Genomic DNA, 15091 nt, shown 5'->3' with positions numbered 1-15091 from the left:
GATACGTTTCAGCTTTCAGGTGAGTGTCCATCATTCAGGCGTAGAGGATGAGTTCATGGCCTCTGATATCCATCCATGGAAAGGGGGGTCCTCACACTGAATATATATATGCATGTGTGTGTGTGTGTGCGCGCCATGGCTAGGGCTACTCTTGACAAGCCAACAGCTGTTAATTATGAATTGGCCCGCAGAGTGGGAGACAGGCTAGTGAATATGCAGAGCTAAAGGGGCACTCAGAGCCAATGTAACAAAAGTGTCAGACCCCTACTGCACCTGGAGTGGCAGAGTTTGACCTGAGCGTCAATCATTGGGAAAGGCCAGGCAGCATTACAAGGATTGCTTGGATTTGACCCAAAAACTGTAGTTTGACTCTACTTTTATGAAGTAAACAAGGTATTGGTCATTTCTAATGAAAAGGGTTTTTTCTTTGTTAATGGCAATACATTGTTGCATACTAGAAACTATTCAGACAAGATCTCAAAACCACTCATATTCACAATAAAGAGCATATGCATGTTTTTTTGGGGAGAACATGCAACATTTAGGGGGGAATCATTGAAGCACCATCATTTTTGGGTGGACTTCTTCAAATGCCTTTCCATCAGCAAAAATTCTACTAAACTATTGTTGTGGTCACAAGAAGTAACATCAGATGTGAATTGTCAACCAAATATTTTATTTCTCAATCAAATAGCCCTATATCATTTTGATACTGTTGTTTCTTTCCTCCAACAGGGGCTGGACGACCATCTGGAGATCCTGAGTATGAACCACTCTCCGACCAGTTGTCCAAAAGTGTCAACCTGTCCAGGCAAGTGAAAAACATGCTTATTGTTTTACAAGGGCAACGAGGATGAAGACAGGAGCTGCATTGATTGTATACGTTACCATAAAGAGGCTGGACAAATATAAAAGAGTGCCCTTAATAAGGCAGTTACCGCAGGGATTATTTGCTATCCTTTAAAAGGCCACACTCCGAGTTGCGGTTACCTCAGAGGGCCCCTTAGTGTACACACAGTAGGACCGAGGTTAACTGGGCCCGTGCCCCTAACGCCGGGAACATCAGAAGGAATTATAATTAATTTTCCACTCTTAGGAGCCGCTTTAATTTCCCCCCTGAAGGACTTTTATAAATTTCATCATTAATAAAATCAGACATTCAATTAGAAGCAAAGTCCAGATGTTTTATAACAGCTCTGGTCTGATTGTCCCCCTTTTTTGAAGAAAAAAAAAAAACTAATTTCATTAATCTAATTGTCATAACTTCAAACATCTCTTAATTAGTTCAAATTAATATGATTAATCACAATCGTGACAAAAAAACGCATTCAATTACAAGTTTTCAATGGCAAGTGGATGTGTTGGAGGTGATAGGGGCATAAAGGATGAGGGCGGGAAGCAGAGCTGGCTCCCGCAAACGGGATTGGCCGCGATTATGCCCATGACTGACAGGTTATCAATCATAGCGTATTTTTAATAAAGGCTGCTTGAACTATACGGGGAGACTGAGGTCTTTCTTCTTTTATTTCTTCCAAATGCTTTGGAACTCCCCTTGGATGAAATATGATCCTCCAGTGAATGAAGAAAATGATGGCAAAAATTGCATATGTTTATGTGCTCAAATGATATTGCTTTATTTTCATTTGTCTGACTGTCTGAGCTTTCCAAAACACCCTCCTCCTCCTCTTCATTCCTTCAACCCCCTCCGCAACTTCATGTCGGTCTTAACGATGTTTGCTGTTGTCCTCCAATCTGATCAAACAAAGCAGAGCAGCAGAAGCATGTGGCCATTTGTCACACACCACTGTGGCACAAGTTGAGCAGCAGGTCCACCCTCGGGTGTCCTGTGCCAGGAGGGAGCGCTACAGCTGCCAGTCTCAGACAGGTTTCATCTTGTCCCATGCACTCCCCCAGGACAGGCCACCCAAATGTCCCCATGCAGTCACTTGGGATTTGGGTTTTGATCCACCCATCTGGACAAGAGGCTGCGTTTAGAAGCCTGCTTAGCTTCGGGCACCCTGATGAGCAAACTCACCAAACGTGTCTTAAATGACAGTACCGTATTTTCCGGACTATAAAGCACACTGGATTATAAGGCGCACTCTGGGCTTTTGAGAAAATGTGACGTTTTAAGGTGCACCTTATAGTCCGGAAAATACGGTAAATAAATGCATACTTTTTTTACTATTTTTTTTTCCACAAGTACTTCTACTTAAGTACAAAGCGTAGGATGCTTTACACCTCTGATGGAGTGCAATCACAAGGCCCCAGCCCAAACCTAGAAATCTGAAGCAGCTCGAGCTGCTCCTGTCATTTCCCACCATTCACCCACCACTCCAGGTAGTCAACCAAATCCCATTGGTGCGTTAGGCAAAGCATAGCATAGCTACATATGTTATGTCTGTGTGACAGTGCTTATCATGCAGCTCAAGGGCTCCTATCCTTTTACCCAATGCTTATATCTGACACTGCATTGGATCCATGTCTGATGCATATCTTAGCTGACAGCATAGTTGAAAGCCTGCAGCAATGACAGACATGTAAAAGTATAGCTACATCGTATACCCAAGTGTGTCGAGAAAAGTCCACCGAGGCTTTTAGGTTGCGTTCGGCGTGTTTACAGTTGTCGGCAGACCACTGTGATTAGAGATTATTGGACGGCAGGCCGCACTTTTTATTTGGGTTGTTGTGACCACATGGGGCAGCATATGGAGCCATTTCCTCTTGTCTCTCCCCAGGACTTTTTGGACATGTCAGTTTTAGGGCTTAATCATGTGTTTTTCTGCATGAAAGGACAAGCAGAGAGCCTGTACCAAGCTGTCTTCTCTGTCCCAAGGTGCTCCACCAACTACAGCCAATCAATAGTGGCCGTGGTTGCATGCAGACATACAACGTTTATCAAGGGCACATTTCGGGCCTATTTTGATCCAGCCCCGGCACGCTAAAGACAATTTCCTTATTGCTCATTTAATTAGAGGGGTGAAAGCTGTCGTGGTGGACAACCAAATCTCAATAGTTCAGCCCTCAGGAAACTCAGGGACAAAAGAGACATTTTTCAAGGTCTAAGCCCACCCTCCCCTCATATAGCCAGTCCCCAGCCACCCTTGAGCGGGAAGCGCAGCCTTCCATGTGCATAAAGTTGAAATAAACTGCAGTCTGTATTTTCATTGGGGAAAGTGAACCCAATTTACACGCTGCTCCATTGGAGATGAGCACTCTAGCGTGCACCTGCAGGTAATCTCACCCAGATTCCCCCTTTGTGTCCCGCATTATTGTTGAAATAAATAACCTTTCACAGCAATCAGCGTGGGGATCTTCACTTAAATTATCGCCGCACAGATAGCTCACTCATGATCTGCTTCTATATCCATTAACTATCTGGGAAAGTGATTTATCGGTGAAGGGTAAGAGAGGGGGAAAAGGTATGAGGAAGAAAGTGAGGGAGACACTTTGGTAAAACAATAGTGCCCTCTACTGATTCGGAATTGTCCTGATTCAAGCCGATCATATATTCAGCCCTGATGCTCTGATCAAGTTTGGGGAATTGGTTCTGTGGCTTATGTAACCATTTATCTCTGTCTATCCGTCTTCTTTAATTAAATGACTCAATTAAATCAGCTTTTTTTGAATGGGTTAAAGGAAAATATACAGTTTGGAATTTGATCACAATAAGTAAAAGTTGAGTTCTGTTGTGCATATGGACATTGTGCCTTATTTGTGTCAGGGCTACCGTAACTGCCCCCCACCCCCCTCACCCCTCCATCTATCCATTGCTCCCCTCCTCTGCCATCCCTCCTTCCCCACACTCCTGTGATGTGTCGTTACACGCTCGGCTGGCTCCTCTTCCATGACAGACTGTTACTTCCTGGAGCGGAAACGCATTTGATTGTTAACATCTGGGCCATTACAATTGCAAACTAGGGCTCTGTACATCAATCAGGAAGTGATTTCAAAACAAAGAGACCATCCTCCAATCAATCTATTGGGAAGTAGGGGCATTACATGCTCCTGTAATCCCGGCTAATTAGCGGGATAATGGGAATGAGATTTATGAATCTGCTGAGGAGAGTGGAGGTGCGAGGGCACACTCAAATTAGCAGGGATGCATGCCAGGCCGGCCTGCAATAAGACAAGAGGTTGTGCTTTAGGTGTTTCTTTGCAACATATGACAGAGCTATGAGATGACAACCTGCTTGCTTTGAATTAAGATGAAAGTTTACAATTTATTCACATTTTGGTCTTTTTTTTTTCCAAATCTATTATGGTGGTGTCTAGAGATAAAATGATTCAACTCTGCCAATATCCCAATACAGCTAAATGGAACCGTACGTATAAATTCCATACAAGTAAATTGTTCCGATTTTTTTTTGCACTATATTAGCCAACATCAATTTTGTAACAGGTGGCGTAATGTTAACTTTTCAAAAACATTTAAACTAAAGTTTAAACAATTAAACCAATTGAAATTTGCTCAGATCTGATGTCGGAAATGAACGTGTGATTTTATTGTAAAATATATCAAATGTACTGTACAGTTGGTAGTGTGTCAATGTGAAAACTAAGCCGTCATGATATCTTTTGTTAATGCGAATACAACATTTTAACACTTTGACCTTCGAGTTTTACCCTTGTCTTTAATGCCTCCTACACTTTGAGGTCTCCTCGTAATAGAGCGTGACGAACTACATTTTACTAAATGGCATAGAGTACATCACTGCGTGCGCGCAAGCTACTGTATCCCAGGAGCGTAGCAGCGTGGTGCCACCCTGCAGCATCTTCGTCCCTAGCGGCCCACGGGCCTGACCTTGCCAACTGGCTGGGGACATCTTCTATTAAAGCCGCGCACTGTGATAAGGCCATTTCTTTTCCTTCAGCATCCCTTTAATGTCATCCCTGAAATATGAAGTCATTAAGCGATATTAAAACAGTGCTGACAAACTAATTAACAGAAGACATTATACGGGATGGGCTCGATTAATCCGCTTTAATTGCTCTTTTAAATGGAGGCTCCAATTAAAATTAATAAAGATTTACTGGTGATCGCACCAAACTACACCAAGAAGTGGTTGTCTGAAGGGCAGTCTAAAGTCAACCTCCCTTATTGTTAAGTTGCTCTCCGCTTGCTGGCTATGCCCCCCCAAAAAAAGCTTGTACACAAGCACGAGCGTGGAGATTAAATGGGCAGAATGTCTCAGACCTCCCAATTGACTGATTCCATTCCTCCACGGCCTCCTGAGCCGCTTGATCCCGTCTTTATCCTCCCTTGTTAAAGAAGATCCAAAGTCAGAGTCAATTCGATTGCATGGAAAATGCCTTCGCTGATGTATATATATTTTTTGGAAACTCAACAATACAATAATAATAATAATTTTTGGGATTATATTTTGATAGTGGAAGTGTGTGAGATTTAATATTGGCAGGGGGTGGGTGTAATACTTAAAATGTTCGCTAGATGGCGAGGTTTATCTTTCCTGTGCTCAAGTGCAGACAATCTCATTCATGATTAGACTTGTGTATATACTTCTCAGAAATCCACTAAATTACTGTGTGATTTTCTATTTAAATTTCATCTTGGTCTGTGGCATTTTTCATCTTCATTTCTGAACCAACTTTGCTTCATCAAACTTTTTTTCTTTTTTTTAAATCAACCCGTTTAAGTGGAAGCCTTGTCAGCCGGAGGCAATTGAACAAGTAAAGGTATTTGTCTTTGTTTTCTTTCATTATATCCGAGGTTACCAAGTCCTATTCTGAAAATGTCACCAGGCAAATTAATTGGAGCAAAGCTCTCTGCTTCAACCGGAGGCATTTAATTGTACTGAGGATGTAAATCAATTTGCTGAAGAAGGCAGCTCTAATTGAAAAGACATGTCTATTAAAAGATTAGTGTCGTTTATTGTTTCCTGTCTTTCTCATCAACAAATCCAACTAATGTTTTAATTCCCTTAATATTATCATTTCTGATGTAATTGGTGCTTGGCTACCTAACAGTTTTTCCAATTAAATGTTTGGTTTGTCACCAACACATTGGCAAAAAAAAGCGGCACTTATATATTGTGTTGTCTTGTCTCGGGTCACATAACATAAAGGTAACTTTTAGCGTTATATGACAGAAACGCAATATAAAATCCTCCTTTATAGGCCAGCGAAGGTAAAAAAAAAATCTCACCAGTGATGGTACATTGTGATTTCCTAGGAATATTGTAATGCTCACTTGAATGACCCTTGCAGAGATTTATAGAGATAATGTGTTGCTAAATAGTCCATTAATTAGTTTTAAAAAGGTTGATGACCTTAAAGGCATCAAAAAGCAACGTTTGCAATGTCGTCCAACTTGTGCGCATGGCGCATGCTTTTGCAATCAGTGTGCTTTTGAGCGGCCGGGCTGCCTGGAAGAAAGAACCAGTGGGTTTGTGGAATTCTGCTTCGGTGGCACAACTGTGTTATGAGGTCACCTCGGGCATTAGTCACGAGGAGGGAATGCATTGTGGCCGTTTTTTAAGAAAATGGCAGTTGTCGGCATCCGCAGAGGCCACACAATGAATGCAGGCCTTAGAAAGTTGACTTGAATTGACTCTGGTGGACAATGTGAACAGAATAGTTGGGGTCAACGTGGATTAGAGGCACCTTCAGGGCTGACGGGCTGGACACAGTATTTTCATATTTCAACACGTGCAGCTGAAAAGAAAGCTTTTAACGGAATTGATTACCGTGAAAGAATAAAAGGTGTTGTCATAATTTAGAGCATCTTTAATTCCATTATCATCCATTACAATGTAGTATATTACTGAAATATCCGGATTGTACTTCCACGTGCACTTTATGTTAAGCAACTGGTGTACAGCAAATTCACAAAACATTATAACACAAAACAGCAAGTGCATTTTCTTTTCTGTCTCAATACAATATTCTAAATCAAAATAAACTACAAGTTGATTGTAAAGTGATGGGCAGAATGAACAAAGAAATAAATTAATTATTGTTTATAATCAAAGATGCTGTCGATTCAGTCTCAACTACTTTGTGGTCTAAAAAAGAACAACAAATAAAAGAAAGCTGAGCTCCGCCCAAGATCTGGCACTAAAAGGATTACGTACATTTTTCTAAACAACTACAAACTCAATAACTAATTGTGCGGAGGCGGATTATATAAGTAAACACAAGATGTATAATACACAAATGAATAATTCATTTTAACAAGAATATTAACAACCTACCTAGTCATCCAACATAATCCAACAGCTACATTTCACTTCACTAGAAAAAAGCACTACAAGAAATGATCAAAATACGCAAGTGACTAACTTTTCTCATCAGTTCCTACGTTATATTTGTCATCACATGTTTTTCCGCTTTGGCCTACAAATAAGAGGACGTCTTGAACTCATCTGGGACGTCACTGTCTAGTTTACAGATGACCTTGTAGATGGCCTTTTTCCAGGAGGGGTCCGAGTCTTTGGCCACAGAGATGGCTTTGTAAAACTCATGCAAAGTAATCTCGGCAACCTCCAGGAATTTGTCTGGAACCTGGAAAAGACAGGAAGTGGAGAGACTGAGTGAAGACGGGCGGGCATAGATACACGGAACATGTTAAAATAGAAGCAAGGCATCTTGGTTGGGATTCGCTAAAGAAGCCCATCATTTTTTGTTTTCATCACTCATGATAACAAATGCAGCACAACAAAGGCTGCCTTAATTAGCCTGACTTGATCTGAGGAGAAAGCTAAACATCAAGCTTTTCTTCAGTTCTTCACTTCAGAAGAGCGTGGCAAATCAATGAATCGACTGTTATGAATTCTGAGAAAGGTGTGGAAATGAAATTGTTTCAAAAATTCTACCACTACTACTATTAATAATAATAATAATAATAATAAGAAGAAGATTTTTTCATTTCAAAATTAGTCCTGAGAAAACATGTTCCAGAAGAAAAGTTTGGCCCTTAGTCATTTCCTCCTTTAAAAAAAAAAATGTGCAAGTTTATTGTCAACATAGTCAATCAGGAAAACTAAATAAATTTAGTCAAATGCTCAATCCCAATTATGTGTTAGGCAGATATTGTTTGTTTTCTTTTTATTTCCTTTTACTTAGAAACACGGTCATTAAAACTAAAAATTGAAATACTGATATGACTTTGCTATTCTGCTTGGCAATTATTTCTCAGAGTTTATAGAAAGATTTCTAAAGCAATTCAATCAACAATAGTATCAGGCTCATGAGGTGCAGTCAGAAGAGAGACAACAGCCTCGTTTCCCATCAACCGGTCAGGCGGTCAGCACTAGTTGTTGGCATTAGTTATTTTTCTTTCCCCTCATCTCCTGACACAAAGCATCCCTGGGAAAGGAATGTCTTAGTCCCAAGGTAAAGAAAACGGTCCCATCCCTTTCCCACTGAGTGGCCTTCTGCCTTGCAGTCCGCAGCGTCTTTCTCAGCATTCCGCATCAGTAGCAATCTCACCCTCACTCAGGCGTACGGGCTTCTCTAATCCGGAGTTGTTTTAGCGGGATTTTGCGGCTTCCTCTTCCCACAGAGTGATAAAACATCACTCTGGAGTTTAGATAATGGCGGCGAAGGCTGGCAAGCCACAGGTGCAGTCGGAGGACGTAGGTGAGCCGTGAGTCACACGCGAGGTAATAACTGGAATGCTGATCAAGTGCTTGTCTATCCAATTTCTGGGCTGAATGACTTTGAAAAACAAACTCATTTTTTTCCCTTAAATATTGTGATTGTGTATTTTTTAAACATACACAAGCAATACGTTATTCGATATGACAATATACAAGATTGGATTTATTATACATAAACCAATATGTGGACTGTATTTTTTAAGATTTATCTCGAGAGACATGTAATATAAAAGATGAAATAGTGACAGCACTTACATGGAAGTCATTGGCCTTGTTGTAGTGCATGTTGAGTGCGCGGAATAGCTCCGAGTCTCTGCTGACCGTGATGTCTTTGACTTCACTGATGCCGTCCACGATGGCTTGGCGGGCAAACTTCTCCATTTGGATGTAGTAGAACTCCCTGAAGTTGCTGAACCACTTGATCAGCTGAGATGTGATGCAGCGATTAAACTGGAGACAGAAAAAAAAAAAAAAAAAATGCAATTAATTCTTAGAAGGCAAAGAATAAAGACAAATTTCAGGATGAAAATTGTTATTATAGACTTCATTTCAATAGAAATGATTAAGCTCCGTGTTCTCAAATCAAATCGGTTTAATGGACTTTGAAGGCTCTCGCAATAATTGACTGCACTAACTTGCGTTTCAGTACCTGTGGGGCAAAATTCCATAATAGTCTGTCAGCCTATTTATCCGAGACACAAATTACGCTGATCTTTTCCCATCAATGTCCAGCGTAAAAGAAAACACCTGCCAGGCCTGTGTATTTCTAAACGCAGTCTTGACATTAGTCGTGTTGTTCTATCTTGTCATCCAGAAAGATGAGTGAAAGAGGCGCGGGGGGAAAAAAAAAATGCCTAAGGGCTGGGCAGGCATCAAAGACGCTTCTTCCCACTGGTGTGATGGGTGTGAACGCAATGTGCTAAGGACAGAAGGAAGCTTCCCTCTCGCTGACTCCAGCTGATAGAATGGAATCAGACATCGGGATTAGGCGCTCTTTTGTTCCGTGCCACTTCCCAGCGCCGGATTGTAAGCAAGGAGGAGACGTTCGCAGGCCGCCGCCGCGGCATCCTCCCCCCTGACCCGGGGGTCAACATAGGCAGGGGCCCAGACCGAGAGAGGATGAGAGGACAGAAGAAGTGGGGAGAAGTTTGTTATGCAGCATGCCTGATGTGGAAAAAAAACCACGCAAAGACAAAAAGAACGGATGCCGGGAGCTAAGAACAGCTAGAGACACAAGACCGAGGCCAACAGGATGTTGTGTTTAGACCCAGCAAGTCTCTAATACCAACTCTGTTGACACTCAATAGCAATGAGAGTCCTTTGTCACTCCATTTGCTGACTGGAGTGGCTTTTTTTACACAGAGAATGGCTCTGTATCTCCCTTTGCCCCCCAGGACACACTAGCAGCTCAGCGGCTTTGTTTTTTAAACCCTCTGCGTTTTTGTTTCTCTCCTCCGACACACTGCCGGCCGGCTCTTTTCTGTCCTAAAGTTGATAGCGGTGGAGTTGGACAAAACAGTTTGATGTTAGAGTATATTACCTTGACATCGGGGAAGAATGTCTTTAGGACATTGGAGCTGGGGTAGCGAGTGTAGAAGAACATCAGTTTGGCTTTCTTCAAGTGACTCGGGGTGAGACCTTCCTGGATGTTCATGATCACGTTAAGGCAAACACAACGGACAAATAGTCACATGTGGTGCAAGGTGATAGTGGAGTAGAGTATTGTGTTGCATCAATCTTGGGCTAAATTTCATTTAGCTGAAGACTAGCTGGAGTCAATAATGACCCTAACATGTGCTTATTGGCAAAACAGAATTACGAATTAGATTAGGGATTTTTAATTAGCGAGGAAAGCACTTCATGGCTGGCTGTTAAAACCAAAGAGGAGCTAATTTAAAGACAGCATATGTCACTCTCTCTTCTCTGTCTTCAGAAAAAAGGGTGGTTTAATTTTACTTCTGCAAACTTTGGGGATTTTTTTTAGAGCTTTAGATTAAAAAGATATATTTACAACAATTTAATGAGTGCTGTTTCTATTTGACTTTTTCCCCTGTGGCAATGAAGATGTTATGGAGCATTTCCTCTGTAGTCCACCAACATGCCTCAGGTCACAAAATTTTCTCATTGGGCCACAACATAATACATTTATTAGAAAAGCCTACCTTTGAAACCGGGATGAAAGATTAATGTGCTATTGTTCAAAGAGTAGCCGAGTCATTAGCGTTCAAAAGCTAAAATAAAAACACATTTTTAAAAATTCTCCCAAGTATGAAAAATAAGATATTTTGACTAAATAATTTCTTCCGTAAATGTAATCAAACGCAATCAATGGTCAAAGATATGAATGGAGCATCTTGTCTCGCACTGATTTTCTTTCGGTGTTCACACAAGTCCAAGCTGCCGCTGTCATTTTGCACTTTTGTGCAGTTGTGTGCATTCTGACAAAGGTACACAATAACATATACTCAAGACAAGAGCTCAAGTGTTATGGTTGGGAGCCACTTGTGGTTTCCACCAGCACTCACATGTGACCTTTTCTATGCACCCCCATTACTATGATGATGGAGAAATAGATCCTGCACCTTTTCAAGTATGAAAAAAAAAAACAAAGATGCTTCCTGAAACAGAACACGATGCTTTCTCAGCCTTTGAAAAATCGGCGTTTGTTCCTGGCAGTTCTTATCAAAGCCTTGTATTCCTTTTTATTTGTCTTTTTGCGGACTTAAAGTCATTACTCTGGTCAGATTAAAGAAGACGCAGTAATTTTCGATAGGAGGGGAACCAGATCAAAGAAATAAATTCTCCTTGAAGTTACTATCTGTTCTAAAACTGACCACTGAGTCAAAGCTCCATTATAGTGAGGGGAGCATAAAAACATAAGACGCCACCAAACAGTGTGTCGATACTATAGAATATTGTTGACTGCCTCCCTTTTTTTTTTTTTAAGCCACTATGTGAATATATTTCACTTTATAATCTCTACCTAACAAAAAAATATTTGTGTAGAATTTTCTGTTTCTGTTTTTAAGTAATTGACGCTAAAATTTGTTCTGCTGATGAGTTTAGCAAAATTTTGTGTGAGCTTTTTTGCCGTATCATTGCCCTGGGTGTTTTGTGTTCTTTTTATTTTTGGTCGCTGTTTTTCTTTTTTCTTTTTTAAATCCCCTATGAGGCACCATAGCTCAAGTTCATGACAGCTTTCGACGAATCGTCATTCTGAAGTGACACCAAGTGAAAGAAAAATACCTAGAATAAATATAAATATCCATCCATCCATTCTCTGGACCACTTATTCTAAAAAAAAAAAAAAATCTGAATAATGTCTCATAATGTTTGTTCCTCATAAATTGACAAAGGTTATTTAATTGAATGTCTGTACCTAATACGATATCTAAGGATTGCTCATTTGTTATTATCGCTTATTCATCATTCTACTCCTCAATTCACTTAATTCTTTGATATTTTCCCTATGTGATAGAATAACTCAGATTTTACAGGTAATTTCTCTCAGGTCGGCTCTTTCAGATTCAAAAGATTTTTAAAAAATATGTTAGGTTTCTGGACTACCTTCCCACTTTGTTTATGTTAACTACATGTTCCATCACGTAAAAAGGTGAAAAGCAGAAATTCTGTCTCAATAACAACTTTGGTGAAAGGATATATTGAGAGACATGTAGGGGTTTCGCTCGGCCATATTTTGCAGCTCGCCACACTCGAGCTTGACATGGGGGAGGCAGAGAGTGTCGACCGTCACAGGCCCCAGAGCAGACGGACGAGAGTGGTGGCTGAGGTGACTGGGTGTCACTTTGGATCTCAATGCGATTGTGTCCCAAGGAAGATCTACTGGATCGGGTGAGGTCCTCTCCATGGAATGGGGCATGCAGTGGAGAGCCCCAAAGTTAGAATGTGGCCCATACTTGAGAAGGTGCTCCAGGATTTGACTGTCATGCAGCGGGGCACTGTAGTTGAACTGGAATGGCGTCTGGTGGACCGGAAAGGGCCGCTTCACTGCGGAGGCGACCGAGCTTAGAGGTGTCGTCACTGGTTTGCGAACCACCAAAGAGAGCGCCTCTGTCTGGTCTTGGTGCGGCTCTGCGTTATCATAATAGTCCAAAGACTGGGGCTTGGTAGAGCTCTCTTCAGCATGCGGATGTTCCTGCATTGAAGCATCTTGTTGATTCTTTCTGTTATCACTTGAACTTATCTTCACTTCTGGAGATGGACACATTCGCTGTTGAGAGGACACATCAAGTCCTAATGAGGACACGTTTGTCAACACACGGTCCACACAGTCATTCAAAGCTCTGGACAGCTCTTGCTTCAACATTTCCCGAAGGTTCTGAGTCTCTCTTTGTTGAGCCGAATGACTGACTACTTTTATTCTGTCGCCACACTCTGGATTCATCCTAATCTTCCTTTCAAAATCTTCAGTGTAGCTGCTTCCCGCCGGAGTGTAAAAATCAGCAGCTGCCTTGTCTTCATGATCTGCACCTTCCTGCTTATAAAGCTGAAGGAATTTTTCCTGAAGTTGACGCAGAAGCTTTTGCATGCTGTGGAGCTGCTCTTTCAGTTTGTGACACTCCTCATCTTTGGTGTTAGTATCATCATCAGCTTTTCCGCTCGCCGGCCCTCCGATACTGTGCTCCTGATGTTGAGGGAGCCGTTGTTTGCGTTTATTTTCCCGATACGCTTCTCGAAACTCTCTGGTGTCTCGGGAATCAACCTCGGGTCGCTCGCTCTCCCCGATTGGCCTGTTGTTGGGAGAGCCTGCCATCACCCTGATGATGTTCTCCACCCGGGCTCGCTTAGCTTGAAGGTGGTCCGTCATGGGCGGATCTACCTCTGCGCTGTATCTTGTTGAAATGTGGCAAGTGGGGGAGGATGCTTCTGTTGTGCTGTCCTTTGACGACACACTGCTGCGGTCCTCCTGTCCAGAGTCAGTGGCAGTTGAATTTGAAATGTAAAAATGGCTTTCATCAAGTGCCCTTTTGCTGTGCATGGTCTTTCGGAGAAGTTGCGATATGATCGAGCCGTTGGGGTATGAGGAAAGTGGCTCATCGTAGATGTTTCTGCGTAAGCAAGGCAGCAAGGGACTGTGTTTGTCATCTTCAAGGCAGCCTTCATTTGAGCTGTGCACACTCTGCTCTTTAGGGCTGAGGTTCATGTTCATTAGTCTCGACACACTTTGTAAAATCACACTCTGAAAAGATGGGGAAGAGTGAACACGGGTAAGTGAGTAAGTAATAAATGCATTTAAAGTTATAATGGGGAAAACAATCGTTACACATTTTAAAAGTCTGAATTTTTCTGTGAACAGAAGTAGAAAAATCTTTTAATGATTCATATTTGTGCTTATCTCATCTTTTTTATAGTAAAATGTAGATACAATTTCGAGTATGAATGTCACACTGTCGAAACCAGAAAATGCTGTGGTATTTGCAACTTGCAAGACAATAAGGAAGCAAAACCGTGATCGGAGGCAATGAGGCTTTCTTCCTTTTGATCTTGTGGTAGAAACAAATAGGGTAAAAGAAAGATTGTACAGATGTAGAAATCATTTAGAAGATGAATTATCAACAAACAAACAAACAAACAGGCATTCACTTTCTCTTTTTTTTTTTTTTTCATTGTCCTCACTGGCTTTTACATTTTTTTGGGAGTGCATCTATTTCATGAAATTGATCATAGACCTTGAGTGCATTCTTAAAAGAAAATGCAAGTGGAATAGATGGTATTTGAAAATTGACGTTTTGATTCGCTAATGTACATTGGACATAATGTTAACTAAAATTTGCTAATTAATGTGTGTGTTTTTTTATTCAATCTCAGTTAATATAATGTTACGTATTTGTATGTGTAGAAAAGTAAATTCTCATGATTCCAAATGCAATTTAAAGAAATATACAATGATGCACATATTGTAGAAAGCAAAACTGTATTTTCTAAGATTTAAAGTTCAAGTGAAGATGACCGGTCAAATTTGATTATCAAAACAGTTACTGAATGACCGGAATAAGAAGTTTACGTCAAAGTATTCAGTTTAAAAGGTACGGTCCTCTGAAACAAGTCTTGAAAACCACCAGTTATACATAAAAAAATATTTTATTAATAAAAAAATATATATTTTTACAAACTAAATATGGGCACTATGTATGTGTGTTTGTGAATTTTAAATTTGAACTATCACATAATCTGAGCTTCTAAAATAGAACAACAAAACAATGGGATGGATGGTTTGAACACCATTTGGATGTTAAAGAAGAAAAATAAATGAGTAATGTGACGGGGATCTCCCTTACCTGTTGCCGGTCTGATGGCCTCACGCTCAATGTGATGTGAGCAGTGTAACAGCAGATGCATTGTAGTGCCCTTGGAGGCGTGACCATGAACGCATCACTCACGAGAAAAGTTGAGTGGCAGCCCACGCTGGCTCCTCGAACCTGCCAACAAGCATCATGCGGTGCTTGATA

The 15091-nt window shown here is 41.1% G+C and overlaps 1 protein-coding gene across 1 annotated transcript; it reads right to left on the bottom strand.

Moving 5' to 3' along the window:
- Positions 1-6767: 6767 nt before the first annotated feature.
- prox2 (prospero homeobox 2) lies at positions 6768-15049 on the bottom strand. The gene is made up of 5 exons (XM_061301744.1): positions 14921-15049; positions 12283-13821; positions 10162-10269; positions 8877-9071; positions 6768-7524 (listed from the first exon to the last, which is right to left on the bottom strand). The coding sequence occupies exons 1-5, from the start codon at positions 15005-15007 to the stop codon at positions 7357-7359; spliced, it is 2097 nt and encodes a 698-aa protein (XP_061157728.1). The 5' UTR covers positions 15008-15049; the 3' UTR covers positions 6768-7356.
- Positions 15050-15091: the final 42 nt, after the last annotated feature.

The sequence above is a fragment of the Syngnathus typhle genome, linkage group LG16 (assembly GCF_033458585.1).
Source record: "Syngnathus typhle isolate RoL2023-S1 ecotype Sweden linkage group LG16, RoL_Styp_1.0, whole genome shotgun sequence".
Lineage (NCBI taxonomy): Eukaryota > Metazoa > Chordata > Actinopteri > Syngnathiformes > Syngnathidae > Syngnathus > Syngnathus typhle.
Note: the sequence above shows the minus strand (reverse complement) of the source record. Positions and strands in the feature narration are given on the sequence as shown.